At 41.7% G+C, this 20555-nt stretch overlaps 1 protein-coding gene across 1 annotated transcript in view; it reads left to right on the top strand.

Annotated features, from left to right (window-relative positions):
* CD101 (CD101 molecule) overlaps positions 1 to 20555 on the top strand; it is a 79235-nt gene that overhangs the window by 7555 nt on the left and 51125 nt on the right. Inside the window, exons 2-4 of the mRNA XM_033943306.1 lie at positions 4939 to 5316; positions 12694 to 13101; positions 19768 to 20157. Coding sequence (XP_033799197.1) covers positions 4939 to 5316; positions 12694 to 13101; positions 19768 to 20157 — 1176 coding nt within the window. The remainder of the gene's footprint in view (positions 1 to 4938; positions 5317 to 12693; positions 13102 to 19767; positions 20158 to 20555) is intronic.

Raw genomic sequence — 20555 nt, 5'->3', positions numbered from 1 at the left:
ACTGTTCTATAACCCTGTTTGCCTAAATCCCATAGCGTGCAGTTGAAAAGGGGTTGTGGCCTGGGATATGGTAGAGTTGTTCCCAAAATTACATACAGAATTATAGAATACTGTCATTCCCATACCCAAATTTTAGGTTTCAACTGGCATAAATACCAGCACCCAAATTTGGGCACAAGAATGGGCTCTAAGCACCATTCTATAACGAGCGTAGAATTTGGAGTCTTTATAGAATAGTGCTTCTTACTGATTCTTTCCAGTGCCAATGTTTGGGTGCCTTTTCCTAATCCGGCCCTAAATTCTTGTAAATATTGACTTTATGATGTCCAATTTTACATTTTTACGGGATTGTTCTGGGGCCTTTGGTAGTGTGGTTCTAAGGACTGTTGCGTTTAATTAAATCTAAGGGATGATGATATGGGCCTGAAAGAGACACAAGGCTTAAGGTTCTCTTAGAGTTTCTAATATCCTGAAACCAATCCTCCCCATAGCACAAAGCCCTTGATGTTATGCTTACATCACCAACTCAGACCAAAAGAAGTTCCACACCTGTGTTGGCCCACAAGGCCCAGTAGAAGGTAGCGGGGTGCCTGCATCAGCTATCATGAGCCAGAAGGAGAGTGTGATGTGCAGTAGAGAATGACACAGAAACCGTTTACCATGGTGAACCGTGGTCAGCGCAGTAAATCCGCAGGAATGGAGACATTTGCAACTGGTTTACCGCAGGAATGGGGACAAGACCTTTCACTGGCCCGTGGGAATGGGGACAAGACCTTTCACCGCCCCATGGGAGCAGTGAAAAGTCTTGCTCCTGTGGTAAAAAAAATTGCACCTGTCAGACTCAGCATCTCCTCCCCAGTTCCTCTTGCGCCTATTTTACCTTCGGGAGCCAGCCATGCCATGATGAAGACAGAAGGAACCCAAAACCAAAGCCTGAGACCAATGTGATTTGAAGAACAAAATTACCAGACAACAAAAGGTAGAAAAAATTAATTTATTTTATATTTTGTGACTAGAATATTTCAGATTTGAAATATGTATCCTGCTAGAGCTGGTATTAGATATAACTGGGGACTGCAAAGCCCAGGCTGTGCTTCTTTAGCTTCCAGCTGACTTAGGACTCTTTCTCTGACCAGGGGGCAGTTGCCCTAGTTGTACTCCCCTAACACTATTCATGCAATGTGTGACTGAAGTATTCTGTTGTTTGATTTTTCTATGTAGCATTCTATAGTAATTTGGTTTGTTCAGTTTTCACAGTAGTGGAGGGGATATTTGTGAAAGGGAGGGGAGGCAGGGGTTTTGTTGATCCTTGCTCTGTATTATTTGTGTTTATAAAATGACAACTGTACAGAATATTGTCTCTTTTTATACTTTAATAAAATAAGTTCAGTATAAAAGCATAACTATTCGAGGCTTGTGTGGATGGGATCTGACAGTTTGCAGGACGGGGACCGAGCTTGCGGGACGGGGAATGAGCGCACGGGGATGGGGCAGGGACGAGAACTGAGTTCACGGGGCAGGGACAAGCTCATGGGGACGGGGTGGGAACGGTGATAATTTTTTTTCCCCCATGTCATCTCTAATGTGCAGCTGTCCTTGCATCAGCCTGTAATGAGGGGGAAAGTTATAGCAATGGACCAACAACATTAGATTGGTGGGGATGGGGGTGGGTGGAAAGGGGTTGGGTAGAAATGGGGGGATGGCAGTGTTCAGTATGGAAAAGAAAAAAAGGATCCATCCACAAAAGTTTGACCAGGGCTTTGCTAATAAAGATAATTAAAAAAAAAAAAGAAAGATGATGATGATAATGGAAGCAATCAAAAAGAGAGTTAATTTTTTTTTTGTTATCCTCTAATTCTATATATAATGCTAAGAATTGCATGTGGAAATTGGGCACATGCCCAATTTACGTGTGCAATTTATTTGACTAACAAGCTAATTAGCACAGATAATTGGGTACTAATAGTTTTTTGCACTAATAGGCATTATGCACATATTTTTAAGTGCCAGGATCTGTGCATAAATTGTATGCATGGCCATGGAAGGGGCATGGGTGGACGGGGCGTTCCTGGAATTTGCACACGATTTCCTAGGCAGGAAAACCTCCTATGATGTGCCTGTTTTATAAAAGCTACATATGCTTCTGTGCCCTTGTATAAAATAACTACCTGGAAGTTCCCAACCCAGTTACATATGCTCTAAAGAAAACTGTTGTTGTGCACGTATGGGCTGGTAGAAATCGGCACATGTGCACATATTTTATTTTAAAAAAACAACAACTGTGAATGCTGATCCCACCACCACTACATCTATTTCTCATGCTTGAAACACTTACATGCATAAAAGCAGAAGCTATATTTTCTGACTATTTACTTTTGGGGTCCTGTTACTGAGGGGTGTTAGGCTTAAACACATGCTTAGTGTATGAAAAACAGGCTACCGCAAACTGCATTAAAATATTTTGCATTATTTTGACTGTGTGTATTAATTCGTGCATTACATTTTCAGGGAGTGTGTCATGGGTGGAGAATGGGCGTGAAAGAATTAACCAGCCAGTGTGTTGAATTACCATGTTCTGAGTTACCATGCACTAACTGGGTAATACCAGAGCACGTGCTTCCACATTAACATTTAGCAGGTCCCACACACTAATGGTAAAATTAGTACATGACCTGCAATAAACAAAATTGAAAATGCTTTTTAAAAAAGCTGCATAAAATCTGGGTTTAGTGTGCATAAAAAATCTTGCTTTAGAATGCACTTTGCAAAAGGGCTTCTTTATGTGCATATGCCCTTCTCAAGTTTGTAAACCCCTACTTGATAAAACATCACTCTGTACATTCAAATCATTTATAAAATTACCCCTTAAGAATATAATAAAGGCTTGACTGCCAAAGCCAGGAATACGTGTCCAGATCTCAAGATGTGCAATTTCATAGACTGATCCCCAGCCAGTTTCTGATGCTCTGTAGCAGAGGTGCTCTCGCCCTTCCCTCTTCCCCTTTTCTTTATCATGTAGTATGTGTATTGTTTTTAGATTTTTAATTATCATGCCAAAAATACGGTAGTGATTGTATTAGAAGCCCATAATTCCATAATTTAAATTAAAAAAAAAAGAAATAAATTACTACATAGGAAATTGTTTCCTGAGAATTCCCAAGATATTCTTGTCAGGTCTGCTCAATCTATTTATTTATTAAATTTTCTATACCCTTCTCCCAGGAAAGCTCAGAACGGTCTACATGAGTTTATTCAGGTACTCAAGCATTTGTCCCGACAGGCTTACAATCTGTCTAATGTACCTGGGGCAATGGAGGGATTAAATGACTTGCCCAGGGTCACAAGGAGCAGCGTGGGTTTGAACCCACAACCCCAGGGTGCTGAGGCTGTAGCTTTAACCACTGTGCCACACTCTGGGTCTTCCTTGCAGAAAATTGTGGTATATAAGACACTGTATTGTATTGTTTCGTCTTGGAAGTCATGGACAGTCGAATGTGAGGGGTTAATGAGCTAGTAGGAGACTGATGGAAACTGTTGTGGTTGTGAATTCAGATACTCCATGCAGTTTAAAAATTTGACTGTAAACAGTGAATACTTATTGGCACAACAATTGGCTGTGCCATTCCATGACAACCAAACCTTGATGAGGAATAAATGGCTCATGGAATGTTTTCCAATCCATCTTCTTGCGTGTATGCTTGCATGTGGGTGTATTCTGTATTGTGTGGTGGAGACAAAGACTGTGTCTGAATTCAAGAAAGCTTGGGACAAGCACATGGTATCTCTCAGGGAGAGGAGGAGATAGAAGATGATTATGGATGAACAGACTGGATGAGCCATTTGGCCTTTATCTGCAATCATGTAAAAAAAAAAAAAAAAAAACCAACCAAAAAACAAGCTCTAGAAGCCCCTTGGCCCAAATATGTACAGTGGTGAGTTCTATAAAATAATATTGATGCCATTGTTAACACATTTTGAAGGATGAAACTTAAATTTTAACTAAAGGGTGGCACTCCCTGGCAACAGATGTGGTAGGTTTCGGGGCAATGATTAAGTTTTCATGTTTCCAAGTTTATTCTTTACTTACGATTTACCACTTAAGAGAAATCAAAGCAATTTACTAATTTATTAAAAAAGAGAAGAAAGGCTTTACAATGGCATAGGAAAGAGGAGATAGATAGCATAGAGAGTAGAAGAGAACAAATGAAGTCTAGAAACTTACACCACTACAGAAAAGACACCCATATCCAAACTGGATGGTAAGGAGCACATAAGACTCGTATGCCTTACAGAAAAATATATTTTAACCTTAAAATCAGGCAAAGAACCTTCCAGACGAAGGTCCAATGGGAGTGAGTTCCACAATGTAGGGCCATGAACACTGAATTATTTCCTCTTAACAGAGATGAATAAGGTGGCCTTGTGAAGAGTGAAGTGCTCTTGAGGGATTCTAGGCCTGTCTGAAAGACCTTCACCCATGCTCGAATGTCGACATGACGTCACTCATGTGCGTGACATCATCATGGCAATGCCCATGCACTTCCGTGTGCCTCGAGCTGCGGTCACTACCTTTGGTATGCTGCAGCTTGAGAAAGTTTGCAGGACACTGCTGTAGAAGCTGGAACTGCTTCTCCCACTAAACTAGGCCATTTGGGGGAGGGAGTTTATCTCTGGAACTCTCAGCATAATTTGTCCCATTTTCAAGATCAATGTGTTTTTCAACCATTTTATGCCCTTAAAACAAAATTGGTCTAGTTATTTAAATTTCAGAAGTTATTTTGTCCCCAGAAAGACAAACATTCTCAACCCCTTATGTATAATTTCTTTCTAACATCTCTTGGGTTAGAAAGCATAAAAATGGAACCTGTTTCTTAATCTGGCTGATTCCAAAAACTAATGCTATTGTTTTGGTTTGGTTTTTCATTTTCTGTCAAACAGGACTGTGTGTAAGTCGACGAGAAGTAACCATAGAGAAAGGACCTCTCTATCGGGTTAAAGGTTACCACACCACTATCTGGTGTAAGGTCAGTGGATACCGAGGGCCCTCTGAGCAGAATTTCCATTGGTCTGTTTATCTGCCCGTTGCCCCACAAAGGGAGATTCAGATCGTCAGCACTCAAAACATCACTTTTACCTATTTCATGTATGAACCTCGTGTCGAGAGAGGAGAGATTTATGTAGAAAGGCTGAAAGGTGACTCGGTGTTATTCCACATTGCCAGCCTCCTGGAAGAAGACACAGGGGAATATGAATGCCATACTCCCAATACAGACGGCAGATGGTTGGGAAGTTACGGTGACAAAATGCACCTTTTAGGTAAGTATAAATTACATCTCCATATGAGTGCCAGCTAATTTGTTTATTGTAGCACATCAAAGGGTTGGAAGGGAAATTTGCATGCTTAAAAAAATGAATAGTTATTTCAATTTCATATTCCTTTATTTTATTATAAACCATAGGAGGCGTAATACGAGTTCCACCCATGATTGTTTAGTGAGTGGCTGACAACAGGTTTTCTTTGGATTCTGGCTGAGCAAGGCTTTTTTTTTGTTAGCACCCAGGTTCTGTTTGCTCACTTAGCCTTATCTTCCTATCCTTTCTACTCCACAGTATGGCCAAGTTTTAGGACATAGTTTTTGGAAACTGATTTTGCTGGGTCTAACACCCTAAAAGGCAAGTTTATATTTTACCTTAACCCTCCACAAACTGAAATCCTTTCTTTCTTCCTTTTCCCCTATGGGGTTTAGAACTGTAATAATCTCCTGTGTTGGAGCGGGAAGAACATAGGTACCACCAGAGTTGGTAGCATTTGCCACTACAGTATTTGCATGTTATAAAGAGCTGTCCTTCTCTGTTATGAAGGCTTTAGTTCTCTACAAATCTCAAGTGCTATATGCTATGGGTTTTCTCGGTTTCCTGTGTGTTGGACAGTTCCAAGGGACTTCTCTCTACCTTCTTTTGATGGTCCTGAAAAGGGGAGGGGGGAAGATTGGCTTCAGAGACCTACTTCCGCGCACACTTTATTTGGGCTCCCAGTGTCACTCCGTTCACAATACTGCTTTCCACTAACAACAAAAAAGTGCACTATCCATTCTAGTAGGCCAGGTGTGTATATATAGGGGACAATATTTAGCATGACTTATCTGGATAAGTCTTACTCACTGGGTTCATACCCACATTTTCAGCGGCATTATCTAGATAATTCTGTTGAAAATTCCAACAAACTGCCTCTGCACCATCAGGGAGCTAAGATGGAGTCAGGGTATACCCAATTAGTGGCGATATTCGGTCTGCTAATCGGGTAACAGAAAACAGTCTGCTAACTTTATCTAAGTAGTTAATTGGGTACAAGTCTGAATATCAGCGGTACTTGGGAAGTGTTGGCAGCCACTTTATACCCACATTAAATGCCAGCATCTGGGTATGGCCTAGCTCTAAATATCCGAGTATAAAATACCCATGATGACCAGCATTTAAAAAAAACTTGACTGCTATGGTCTGAATATTCCCCTCATAATTGCAATACAGCTCATCTGTTGAGTTTCACAGATATACAAAAATCAAATAAAAAGGGACACTAGACACTTTATCTGACCTTTTTATTTGTTCTCATCTCCTGGTTAGTGCAACCCTTCTTCTTTTCCTCTAGCTCTGTGGGATCCTCCATCAGGATTCCTTTCCTGTATTTCACCAACCCTTCAGCAGGCCGCTTCTCCTGCAAAGACAGTTTAAAAAACACTCAACACGCTCCCACCAGTCTCCTGAAGGAGCTCTCAGAATCTAGGTGTGCTCTGTTTTGGTAGTCTCCCAAAATATTATACACTTCCAGGTTACTCCCAAAATTCCTTTGGCATGTAAAAAATGCATGCTGGGTATTCAGTGGTCATAGACTTCCAACTCACCAATTAGAATATATATATTGTCTTTCCTAGTATAAGTTCAAACTGGTCATAGGCTGCTAGCCAGTTCCTTGTAAGAGGGCAAAATCAATAACCTCTCACTTTCTCTTTCCTCAAGGCCTTATTGGGTACCGAGAACCCGGTAACCTAGCTCAGATGCCTTTTCAATATGATAGAAAGAAGGCAAAGATAAAGTTCCCTCTAAAATACTTAAATTTCCAAACTGCTCTCTTGGCCATTCCCAGTGGAGAGAGAATCCCTTCATTTTACATCAAGTAACATCATAACCTCTGTCCCTTTCACACACAACTCACAGAGGGCTCGATGCACTAAAGACTCTGATCATCTAAAGATCGTCGTTAAACCAGTTTGACCTGTTTAGTGACCAATTGGATTTGCCGACCCTATGTACAAAATAGCTCACTGCGTGGTTTTCTGTGCGGTCGTACATTCTCTGATTCTGGCATGCAAATGAGGTCATTAATTCCAAGCATCCGATCAGTGGCCTAACCTTGCATGCCAAAATCAGATTGGTATTACCGACTTGGAATATCCAACAGGTCTGCCTATTTTTTTTCTATGGTCACAGATGATGTGCTCATAAAAAAAAAAATGGTGTGCTGTGCCAGCAAGCCCCCCCCCCCCACCCAAATGAATGACCCCGGTATCAAAATATCATCAGGAGGGATGACCACTCCCTCCTGCTGCCATGAATCCCCCCTGGCAAAGACCCCCCCCCCCAGAACCAACTCCTCTCCTCCCGCTCCCCTTCCTAAAAGAAAAATATCAGCAGGAAGGATGCCCAGTCCCTCCTGCTCGCAGGCCCGCCACTCCAAAAATGGTGGGCTTTCCCAGTGCATCCTGAGATGCATGGGGGAAAGGCCTAAGGCCCTAAATGGCTAAAACGCCTAAGGGGGGTGGGGTATTGGTTGAAGGAATGGGGAATGAATAGGAAGGTTTTCTGGGGTTGTGATAAAATTCATAAATCTGTTGGTTCTTGTGTACCATTTTGGGGGATTGTATCTTGTTCATTCAATAAAAATTTAAACATAAATCTCCTGGGGAGGAGGCTAGAAGCCTGAAAAATAATTGAGAAAGAGTACAAATCAAAATGTTCACCTCAGTATGGAAAAACCTGATGTGCTCTGACGTGATCAGACATGTTTTGAAATAAAATATTGTAATCATTCCACTGCTTCTAGGCATGGAAAGAGGAGGAGACACTCCATGAAGTTACATGGTAATATTTTAAAACAAATAGAAGAAAATGTTTTTTCACTCACTGAATAGTTAAGCTCTGGATCTTGTTGCTAGAGGATATAGTAACAGCAGTTAGCATATCTAGGTTTAAAAATGGACAAGTTCCTGGAGGAAATGTCCATAAACTGCTATTAATATAGGCATGAAAAAAGTCAGAGAGGTCACTGTAGAATGGAATCTTGCTACTCTTTAGGATCCTGCCAGGTTCTTGTGACCTGGATTGGCCATTGTTGTAAGCAGAATACTGGGATAGATGGACCATCAGTCTGACCTAAAATGACAATTCTTATGTTGTTATGCTCCAGTTCATTATCTTTCTACAGAGAGCAGAGGCCCTAAAGCAGGGGTGTCCAACCTTTTGGCTTCCCTGGGCCGCATTGTCCGAAAAAAAATTTTCTGGGGCCGCACAAACACTAACACTAGCCAATGAGCCACAAAAAGGTTGAGCAGGTCCCAAATTTGCAATCACTAATATAGAAGATGTGCGTATCTAATAATAAACCTTCATTAAAGGGACACTGTGGAGAGGAACCCAAAAAAGCAGTAATACTTACCCTGACTGAGTGATCCTCCAAGTGCATCGCTGACAGTGGGAGCAGCCACAGGCTTCCACATCCCCACTCTGATGAGCAGGGATGTGCACTCCTGGTTCTCCCATTCACTTCTATTACAGCTACGGTGAGCCTCTTCAGAGGTGAGCCTCATCAGAGCGGGGATGCTGAATCAGCTGTCAGAAGCGCATGTGGAGGATTGTTTAATCAGGGTACATATTACTGCTTTTTTGGGCCTCCCACTTTGAGCTTAGCCTCCCTCAAAATGAACATCTCCCCTGTTATAGCTAGTAGGGATCCCCAAGCCTCACCATCTGATAGCTACCTCCTCCCCCTCCAACTTCCCAAGTTCTGCAGCTGGTAGCAATATTGCAGAGCTGCTGCCTTCCCTCCTCCCTGCCTCCCCTTTGGCTTTCATGCATGCATGAAAGCAGGGGCAGCTTGAGGATATTGCAAAGCTTGGAGATTTTGAGTTGCCAGACTGGAGGAAGATGTCTTCAGTTGGCAGGGCTTGAGAATCCCCACTAGCTCAAGTATTTATAAATTGCACTCAGGCAGGGAGAAACTTTGGTGCCCATCCACTAATTTTGGGCTCATCCCTCCCCCAAATTAGCTGTATATGACTAAGCCACTGAATACAAAAATAATTGTGATGCACATATCCCAAAGATAACATATTTCAGTTAATAAATTCAAAATAAAACCATTTTTTTCTACTTTGTTGACTGGATGTTTTGTTTTTCCATCATCTTGTTCCCAGTTTCTCTTTCTGTTTTTTCTCTGTCTTCAACAAATTCTCTTTCCAGTGTCTGCTGTCCATTTTTTTTCTCCTCTTCTATCGATCCATTTCTTTCTTATGCCTGTCTCCAACGTATTGATTTTTCCCTTTCATCTTTCTTAACTTTTTATTTTCTGCCTCTCTACTCAAATCTTGCCTTCTTTCTAACCCTTCTTCTTTTTAAATGTTCAGCTATCTCTCAGTTCTCCATCTTCTCTGTCTCTAGCTCTCCCATTTTCCATCTCACTCCTTTCCTAGCCTCCCCATTACCACACTTCTTCCACTGTACTCACTGATCTCTCACTCATCTTGTCATCTCCATTTTAACCTCATCCACATGGCTCACCACTTTCAGAATCCCCCTCCCTCTCTCCACTGGTCAAGCTATAACACCATCCCTTTCTTTCCATCCCCTAGCATCATCTTATCCCAGCTCTCTTCCCTCCTGCCCTCCCATGGTTCCATCTCTCCTCCTCTATCTCCATGGTCCAACAATTTGCTCCCTCTCTTTTGGGTCATTCCATGTCAAGTGATCAGATTCTTGGAAAGTGCCCTGCATGACCATCACGGATTTTGATGAAACTTCATATGCAGAGTCCACCATGTCTCAAACGAACTTTGGTAAAGTTTTAGTTTCGCCTGTGGAATATTTGTGGAGATATAGCCATTTATTTGACCCCATACCACAATGAAATACAGTACGACAATGACATTCTGACAACTTTGAGACACAATATCTCCCGAGCTGTGTTTCCAAAAAAACTGAAACTTAGCTACCCTGCACAACTTTTTGAGCTCTGTTCATTGCTACCAATAACAATTTTTGCCGAGCACTGATTGAATGCCTGAATTACAGTAAACTTGGTCACCATGGACCAACGCAATAGAGTAGTAGTAATACTACGTCAATACAAAACTGTAACTTTAAAAATGACAGAACTATGTTGAAATAGAGGTTGTTGCTGTGGCAACGTCTCCCAACTTTGTCCCCCTTTTTCAGCCATTGTTAACCTGCGTTGAAAAATGAAGCCCACTTTTCTAGGGGGTTTGAAATATGCTCTTTCTAATGAGACTGATTTGAAAGAGTTTCTGAAAGGTATTTTTCTGTAAAAGCAGGCTGAAAATACCCTATTTTTGGCCTTTTTACACAAATTAGCAACTTTACACTTAATTTGTAAACTAATGGAAAGAGCTTGGAGGTTGAAATTGTACTTTTGAAAACAACGTTGTACTGAGACATGCGCCAAATTTCGCATTTATTACTCAATTATTGTGGGAGCTAAGTAATGTCAAACTTTGACTTTTTTTGGAGCACTAATTTTTTCGGCCAAGTTTACTGTAATTCAGCCATTCACTCAGTGCTCGACAAAAATTATTATTGGTAGCACTGAATAGAGCTCCAAAAGTTGTGCAGGGTAGCTAAGTTTCAGTTTTTTTTGGAAACATAGCTCGTGAGATATTGTGTCTCAAAGTTGTCAGAATGTCACTGTCGTACTGTATGTCATTGCAGTATGGGGTCAAACAAATGGCTATATCTCCACGAATATTCCACAGGCGAAACTAAAACTTTACCAAAGTTCGTTTGATACATGTGGAACTTTGTGCATAAAGTTTTATCAAAATCCGTGATGGTCATGCAGGGAGCCCTTGATCACTTGATATGGAATAACCCTTTTCTGTTTTTCTTTTTCCCTCCCCCCTTGATGCTGAACAATGAAATGAAGGAAAAAAAGAGAGAGATGCTGCATCTCTCTGCCTTCCATCCACAGGCCTAACATTTCTCCCTCCCTCCCATCCCCAGATCCAACTTCTCTCCCTTTCTCTTCCCAGCTGTCCCCCATCCCATCTCTTCCCCTGCCTGCCTGCCTCCCTTCTTCAGGTCCACCATTTCTTTCTTTCTCTTTCCAACAGTTTTCCCTTCAAGTATCTCTTTCCCTCTTCCTCCACACTACTCCAGGTCTAACTTCTCTCCCTTCAGACCATTGTCTACCATCTCTCTCTGTCCTCTGTTTCTGGTCCCATAAGCTCTTCCCCCCATGCCCAATCTGGCACTTCTTTTAATACCCTCCAACCCAAAAAAAACCCATCTCTGAACAAATCCCCCTTGCTTTAATCATCTTATCCACACTCTCTTCTTTCTAGATAGCATCTGTCCTCTCTCTATCTTCCATGCAGCATCAGCCCCTTCCATCCACTGTCTGCTCTCTCTCTGCCCCTTACATTTCTCTGTCTGCTCTCTCCCCGTTCCATATGCTCCTTCCATAAACTGTCTATCCTGTGCCCCTTCTCTCCTTTGTATATGATTCATTTCAGCTTCACCCCCTCTCCATTTTTCTGTCTCTACCCCTCCCCTATGCTCTGACATCTCTTTCTTCTCATTTCCTTCCCTCCCCCCATGCCCTGGTACCTCTTCGCCCTCTGGTCTGGCATTTGTCTCCTTAGTTTCCCTCCCCTCCCCCTCCATTATCTGACATCCCCTCTCATTCCTTTCTCTCCTTCCTTCCTTCCTTTCCCCTGGCCTGACATCTGTCTTCTTCCCTCCCCTCCCATACCCTGGCATTTCTCCCTCCCATGGACTTGACATCTCTCATTCCTCTCCCTTTTCCTTCTCCCCAGGATCTGGCTGAAGTAATAGGCGGCACTGAACTTGCGGCTCTTGGAGCAAAAGCCCTGCCTGAGGCATTTGTTCAAAGCCGCAGGCAGCGTCTTCCATGCGCCTCCTGCGTCTGATCTGGAAGTGTTCCCTCTGATGTCGCAACGTCAGAGGGAACATTTCCAGGTCAGCCGCAAGAGGCACATAGGATCGCTGCTCGCGGCTTTAAGCAAACGCTGCAGCAAGACAGAGGAGGGAGCCAACAGAGGAAAACACCGCATCTTGAGCGGGACCGCACAGAATTCTTCACAGGGCTGCAGGTTGGACACCCCTGCTCTAAAGGATGCTGATCTTGGGGCCACCTAAGAAGCGTCCACCTAGAGTGTGTCAATCACACATCAGCATCCTTTAGAGAATTGCATCTTTTTTTCTAACATGCCTTAAATGTTGACCAGCATTTTGCAGACCTACATTTAATGTTTTATATTTCATTCCTAAATAAGTCACCCTTTTAATAGGTTTGACATATGAAGGAGGGACAGTACTATAGACAAAAATAAAAGTAAGTAATCTATCATGGACTGATTATACTTGGGCCTGTTTTTAATTCAGTGATACCGGACACCCTGGTGGCTACCATGGCATCTCAAACCTTTCGAAAGATGGAAGGAGACCCCTTGGAACTGACCTGTGAGGCATCTACAGCAACCTTCCAGCATACCCACCTCTCTCTGACATGGTACCTCCAGTCAGGTGGTAATATCACAGAGATCCTTTCTCTCACCAAGGATTTTGTCCTGAAGCCAGGAGCCTTATACACCAAGAGGTTTTCTTCAGGCGACGTTCGACTGGACAAGACTGGGCCAACATTCTACAAGCTGTCCATCAGCAAGCTGCAGCCCTCAGATCAGGGTCACTTTTACTGTAAGGCCATGGAGTGGATCCAGGATCCAGACAGGACCTGGAAAGATATTGCCAGGAAAGAAACCAGTAGAACAGAAGTAATAGTAACAACTATAGGTAAGCTGCCAAGACCTGCACACAGTCTGATCCTGTCCAATGTCCTTCATACAACAGGCTCACATAGCATCACTGCATATGGAGTGTCAGGAGACGATAGAGAAACTGGCTTGCTTTGTTGTTCATTTTAAAAACTGCATTGACTATAGGAGGTGAGGAGCAATCTATTGGTTAGAGAAGAGTGCTGAGAATCACAGGGACCAGAGTTTAAATATAACTAGTGCTCCTTGTGATTTTAGGCAAGTCTCATAAGGATAAATTTAATAAATGTATCAAAAATTAGGCATGAAAAATGTGGGGGAAATTCTACAACGGCGCCTAAACTTATGCTGTTTAAAACAGCAAAAAATGTAACTGTTAAAAGCACCTACCGGCACCCAAAAAAATCAGTGCTGGAAAATTGCCTCCATAGATGCTTTTTAAAAAATATAATTCTTTATTCATTTTAAAACCTTCTTTAGGTCGTCTTACGCCATTGTTGGAATGGTCAATGCTGGAAGTAGCATTAGGTGGCCTAAAGCAGTGTTTCTCAACTCGGTCCTGGAGTACGCCCCTTGCCAGTCAGGTTTTCATTGAATTTGCATAAATTTGATTTGCATACACTGCCTCCATTATATGCAAACTTCTTTCATGCATATTCATTGTGGATATCTTGAAAACCTGACTGGCAAGGGGGTACTCCAGGACCGAGTTGAAAACACTGGCCTAAAGTATCTGCATCGCCACGATTCATGACAAAGATAGGCGCTGGAAATGTAGGCATGGAAGACCATGGCTTATGTTTCTGGAACCTATCTTTCCCGGAAGTGCGATTCTGTATATGGCACTTTCATGTGATTCACATCCGATCAGTGGCCGCTTTTACTCAGCCACCAATATTGGCACTGTACAGAGAATCCGGGCCCAAGTCTATAATAGCAATTGTGCACAAAATTGCCATTATAGGATAGAGCAGTGTATTGCAAACTCTGCTGCAGCACACTAGTGTGCCTCCTGAGATTTCAGGCATGCCACAACACACTGGGGAGGAGGAGAGGTGCTGGCGCCAGCTCCTCTCCTCTCTGGCCCTCTTCCCTGCTGGCACCCCTCACTAGCGTCTCAGGGCCCCTCTGAAGAGCCTTCAAGTATGCGCGGACGTCGATGTGATGACATCACGCATGCGTGTGACATCATCATGGCGACACCCGCACACTTCTGGGTGCCTTGAATTGTGGCCACTACCTCTAGCGTGCCGCAGCTCGAGAAAGTTTGTGAGACACTGGGGTAGAGCGTAAGTCAGGTGCGAGCACATGCCAAAGACTGGTGTAGATGATTGCGCCTAAAGTAGGCAGTTGTGCACATAAGTGACATGATAGGCTTTAGAATACTATGTGTGCAATTGCAAGACCACACCTCTGATCCACCCATGTGCCCATCCCCTTTGCAATTTAGGCGCTAAGGGGCAGATTCTTTACAGTCTGCCTAAACAATCGGCGCTGACTAGTGCTGCACTAAGTGTGATTCTGTAAAAATTAGGCACACTGTATAGAATCAAGCTTAGAGCCACCTAAGCAGCGTTAGGCATCACAACTTTTAGGCCACCCTATTTATGCCAGGGTTTTCTTTGCCTAAATGCCTGCACAACGTGGGCATGTTTTTGACTTAGGCACTGATCTGTCCCAGCCATGCCCACTTTTAACTACGCGCTTTGGGCTAGGCTCCTAAATTTCATAGAATTTATCTTTTCGAGTTAGATACCTAACTTTCAATTAAGTCTAATTAACGTCAATTATGAGGAGTTATTGGTGCCGATTAAGCCTATTAATTAAACTAAGCACCTATATCGGCTAGGCGCACTGATGTAGGTACCTAACTTTAAGTGAACTATATAGAATCTGCCCCTAAGTTCATAGAATAGCGCCTAAGTACAGTTTCACTTGTAACTACAAATTAGTGCCAATTAAGCTTTAATTAATGCCACTTAAGCCCACCCAGCTGTGGCACAGCAGCAATATGGCTGGTGGGTATTCCTAAGCCCTATCAGCTGAAGATTCCTGCTCTCTCTCCCTCCAGGTGATCTAGGGGTCACTTAACTCCACCTAGTTTTCCAATGGCAGCTAGCAGCAACATATTCCCTGTGCTTGTGTTGGCCCAAGCCTGCCCTCTGATGCAATTTCCTGTTTACGGGACAAGGAAGTTGTAGCAGAGGAAAGGCTTGTAGATAGTGTGAGCAAGGGGAATGAGTTGCTGCTCGCTGTCAGTGCCAGAGGGAACTGAGAGAGTGGAGTTAAGTGATCGCCTGAATGTGAGGATGGGGGTTGTCATGCCCATCCAGTCCTGTGTAAAATTGGGTGTCTGACTACACCCCTGAATTAGACTCTTAAATATAGCCAAATGAACGGCAAGCCTAAATTTAAATGAATGTTCTAGCTAAAGTTTGGAAGCTTAAGTTTTAACAGAAAATATGGGACAAGTTTAGATACTCTATAGTCAAAAAAAATTTAAAAAGGACCAGAGTACGAACAATATCAATTCTATAAATAACCCAATACTCTCTTCTGCAAGGGTTCAAATCACTGTCAAATGTGAAGAAAAAACCCCTCAGTGTCCACAGTGCTATGTTCAATTCAAGCAAGCCTGAAGTAGTCAGACAAGCACCCCCTAATCATAGGCCTGTATTTGGATTCAAATTACTGTCTTTATGGGAAATATATGTTATAGAAGTAGAAGGGGGGGTTGGCCTATGATTAGGGTGTGCTTGTATGACTACTTCAGGCTTGCTTGAATTGAACACTGTGGACACTGAGGTCTTTTTTTTCTCCACATTTGACAGTGATTTGAACCCTTGCAGAAGAGAGTATTGGGTTATTTATAGAATTCACAAGTTTAGATACCTAATTTCAGTACATTTTCTGAATATTGGGCACAAGGTACATAGGTGCTTGCCATTATTCAAAAGGAAACATCACGAGTGCTTTCCTTCTTCATTTTTGATTAGCTTTCAAAGGCAATACCTTCTTCAGATCACAAATGAGCAAATGTTGACAAATATCAGAATATACAGGGTGGGAAAAAGTAGGTATATGGTATTTATTCATTATTTCTTTTTATTGTACAGATATTGAATAGGTATAATTTAAAGCTACTGAATAATAATAATCAAGCAAAAGTGAAACGATGTAACCGATGCAAAAACTTCACACAAATGTTATTCGTGACACCTGTAAAAAGAAATAATGAATAAATACCGTATACCTACTTTTGCCCACCTTGTATAAGTATATTCATCAACATTTGCTTATTTCTGATCTGAAGAGCGTAGCGTCTTCGAAAGTTAAGCCAATAAAAGTTAGTCCAATAAAAAAGGTATCATCCTATTTCCTTTTCTGTTTTCTTTTATTTATGTTTATTACCTTCAAAAGTGGACTAACACAACTACTACATTACTTCTAAGAACTGATTGCATCATATGTGGGCAAAAAAATGCCATATATGTTGCAAATAAGTAAGCTATTAAAATTGCTCCCTAAAATGAACAGGTAAATGGCTTAAGGCCCTTATCTTAAAAAGTATTCAGGCCTGGATTTTCTTCATAAAAAATGTAGGCAGCTACTTCATTCAACAAATTTTCCAAAGCACCAGTGGTACCAATACTACATTTCCCCTATCCAAGCCTGCTGCCAGCTATAGTTTCAAGAAAAGACTCAATGGAACCCATGATTTAGTAGTATAAATGTGCTCATAGGTCCTGTAGCAGCCCTGCCCATCATATGGAGAAGAGGGTGGACACAACCAGGCCTATGAGCACATACATGCTGGCTCTCGAGCTCCACATTGCCTTTTCTTGAACTGTTTCTGCTGTTCCTGACCCATCACAATCAGCAGGTCATATGGGGGTAGACAATTTTGAACTGGGGTAGTGATTTTGAGGGAGGGGTGTTGTCTGCCATAATTTTCAGGAGGGAACACCTCTTTGCTGCCCAATGCCTATGGGTAGACACTTTTTTAATCTAGGTCTGATGGCATTCAATGTGAAGGGTAAGGCACAATTCAACGGAAAGCAAGATCATAAAACAGTGGGAAAACCAAATAAAACATTGGACTTAAGGGTGCTAACAGCGTCAGGAGCAATGGAACATCTTTTTTGGTTGGAGGAACCAAAGCAATCAACATTCAGTTTCTCTCCCTAGATCGATTAGTGTAGCTGGTTTTAAGAAAGGTTTGGACAATTTCCTGGAGGAAAAGTCCATAGTCTGTTAAGATATGGGGGAAGCCACTGCTTGCCCTGGATCGGTAGCATGGAATGTTGCTACTCCTTGGGTTTTGGCCAGGCACTAGGGACCTGGACTAGCCACCGTGAGAATGGGCTGCTGGGCTTGATGGACCATTGGTCTGACCCAGTAAGGCTATTTCTTATGTTCTTATGAGGCTATGTTGAATGAAATTTTGATGATACCATGGCTCCCATCTCATTTTGCTGCCTTTGAGCAGAAGGCTTTGGGAGTAATTCTATAGCTTATGCCTCCATTTAGATGCCCCAAGACTATTCTATAGCAGAACCTAGGCATCTACACTAGCCATAGATGTTGCATAAGTGCAGGTGCCTAGAGATGGCAAGGACTCTAATCCAGTGGTCTAAACTTACGGCTCAGGGGCCACATGCAGCCCACTAGGTACTATTTTGAGGCTCTCGGTATATTCTCTAACTAAATTTCTTGATATATTGGCTTTAAATATTTTAATCCATTCATTAAGTTAGTTCTTGTCTGGATTATGGCAATGCCTTATACCATTGAATTACCAAAAAAGAGTTAAAATGTCTACAAATAATCCAGAACACAGCAGTAAAAGTCATCTATAAGGCCAAAAAATTCGACCACGTAACTCCTCTTCTGATAAAAGCTTCCCATCCATCACCGTATCAACTATAAAACTCTATTATTGACTTTTAAAACAAGAAACACTGGACAGCCAGAATTCATTAATAAATTTTTGATACCGTACACTACATCACGTTTTCGTTCCTCGGAGCAAAATTTATTAGCAATCCCAACCTTGAACCATATTAACATTAGAAGAAACACTATCTTTCCAGTAGTTGCCCCAACCCTCTGGAATTCGGCACCAAATGCTCTAAGAGAGATAACCAATCTTGAGAAATTTAAATATTTTCTAAAAACATTCCTTTTCAAAGATGCCTTTTAAGGATTCTAAATTTTTAAAAATCTTTTATAAGTCCACTCGTATTGGGCTTACTTGTTTTTAATCCCGCCCTTTTGTTTATACCTTTATATCTTCCTTTTCTTTAATCATTGTAGATCTCCCCTTTTTTCCATTTGTGCCCATTTGTCTAATCGTGTATGTCATTGTTTTGTCTAATCTTGTATGTTTACTTTGTTAAAGTTATGTATAATTGTATTATTTCTTTTTACCCTATTTTAAAATGTATAACCACCTTGAAATAAATGATAAGGTGTTATATCAAATTTTTAATAAACTTGAAACTTGAACTTGTTTATCATTATCACAAAAGTAAAATAAAACAGTTTCTTGATCATATATCTCTCTTTAGTTATAAATTACAATATTATTATTAAGGAGCCAAAAGGAAAGATTTATAAACTATAAAGAGTTTTACCTCATGCAAAATTGTAATTTCTTCAATAAGAAATTAACTATTTTTTCTGAGGCCCTCCAAGTACCTACAAATCCAAAATGTGGCCCTGCAAAGGGTTTGAGTTTGAGACTACTGCTCTAATCCATCCTGCACCTGCAGAACCAGGAAGCTAAGACAGAGAGGGTGAAACAGATCAGAGAGAATGCTCCAGTAGGCAGTCTAGGAGGATCATTACACTGGTCACCGCTAAAATATAGAAGATACTCTTGAAGGTACACAGCGAGGAGAGGTAGAGATTGAGATGCTGAATCCACAAACTGGCAGAGGAAGGGGAGGGAAAGAGAGAGAGAGCAATTTTGGGCCCCAGAGGTGAAAGAGAGGGAGAGGAGCTGGCCCAGGTGAGGGAGGGAGGACTGGAGAGGAGGCTTGATTTATACTTGGGTCACAGCATTTTTGCCTATTTTAGTTTATAAAACTGACATTGACTTATACATGACATCGACCTGTAGTCAAGTATATACAGTAATTGTGTATGACAGAATTGCTTTTAGGTGTTATACTGGCATGTGAACATGGAAATACATCCCTAAGTGCATATATTCTCCTATTCTAAACATTTACAAGTGCAATGGCCACATCAGTGTTTGCAACTTTGGTGGAAAAAGTAAATTGTGGGGTAGTATTTGAAGGTGGGAAGCACTTGCAGTTTAAAAATTTCTTGAAGTGATTTGTTGAAGCCTTCTCTGGGATTGAGGAACAGATGCAAATTTGGGGTGGAGATCTGAAGAGAGCACAAACTGATTGAAACATTCTTCAGTTACCATCTGAGGCATGAACATCCATAATATGACCTTGATTAAATCCTAAAAAGGTAGGAATGAGAAGGGGAAGCCCATGGGTGGAGTCAATATGCAAAAAGACTGATTTAGTGTAGTGATATTTGTTCACATTAAAGTGTATTGACCTTGGTAATCATGTTGTTCCTTTAACCAAGCATAAAACGTTTAGAGAGTCACCCAGTTTTGCCATCTAAAACATACTTTGCCTTTGTTTTTGCTTTGTGTTGCCAGGCAGAGAATTTGCTGTTAACATTGATGCTGGTCGAAGTGTCCTCACCATCGGAAACCCTTTCAATATCACCTGCTCTCTAAAAGCCCAAAACTTACCTGCTCGCGTGTTTCAGGTAGCCTGGCTGCTGAATAACTCTGAAATTGCCCGAGTTGACCCTCAAGGGGTAGCCATCTTAATAAACAATGAGTATGGCATCAGAGAGAGCTTGGGAGAGCTTAATGTTGCCAGGAAAAGCAACGAAGATTATGTCTTAAAAATCTATCATGTGGGGCTCTCAGACGAAGGTATCTACCATTGTGAAGTGTCTGAGATGGAGAGGACGGACATGGGATTCACGGCGGTTCAAAGCAAGCAATCACAGAATGTTTTCTTGAATATCAAATTCCTAGGTTAGTATCTGACTAAAGGTAAATTTCAGAAATACTCTGGGAATCTTGGTGATTAGGAAACAGTTCTCATTGGATATTGGAAGAGAGAACTATGCTCAAGATTTTGCAGTTAAATAATATTTCCTCATTTTTTCCATGAAATCCTGAACCATGAAAAATCACTTTAGTGCTTTACATCTAAGAGATAGTATTTCAGTGTGGTTAGTTGGTCATTATTCATTTATTCATGCCTAAGGGTTTCTCCAGGTTCTTTGCATTTCCACCTTAAGAGGAACATGCCCCAGCTAGGCCTTCAGCACTACAAACCGTTCCTCATAGCTAGCAGAAATTCTCGATCCTCTATTCCTCTCTTTTTATTTCCTCCCTTTCTTACCTCTGTAATCTTGACAGTGTAGTGA

The sequence above is a fragment of the Geotrypetes seraphini genome, chromosome 4 (genome assembly GCF_902459505.1).
Source record: "Geotrypetes seraphini chromosome 4, aGeoSer1.1, whole genome shotgun sequence".
In the NCBI taxonomy this organism is placed as follows: Eukaryota; Metazoa; Chordata; class Amphibia; order Gymnophiona; family Dermophiidae; genus Geotrypetes; species Geotrypetes seraphini.
This window is presented reverse-complemented; position numbering and strand designations above follow the sequence as displayed.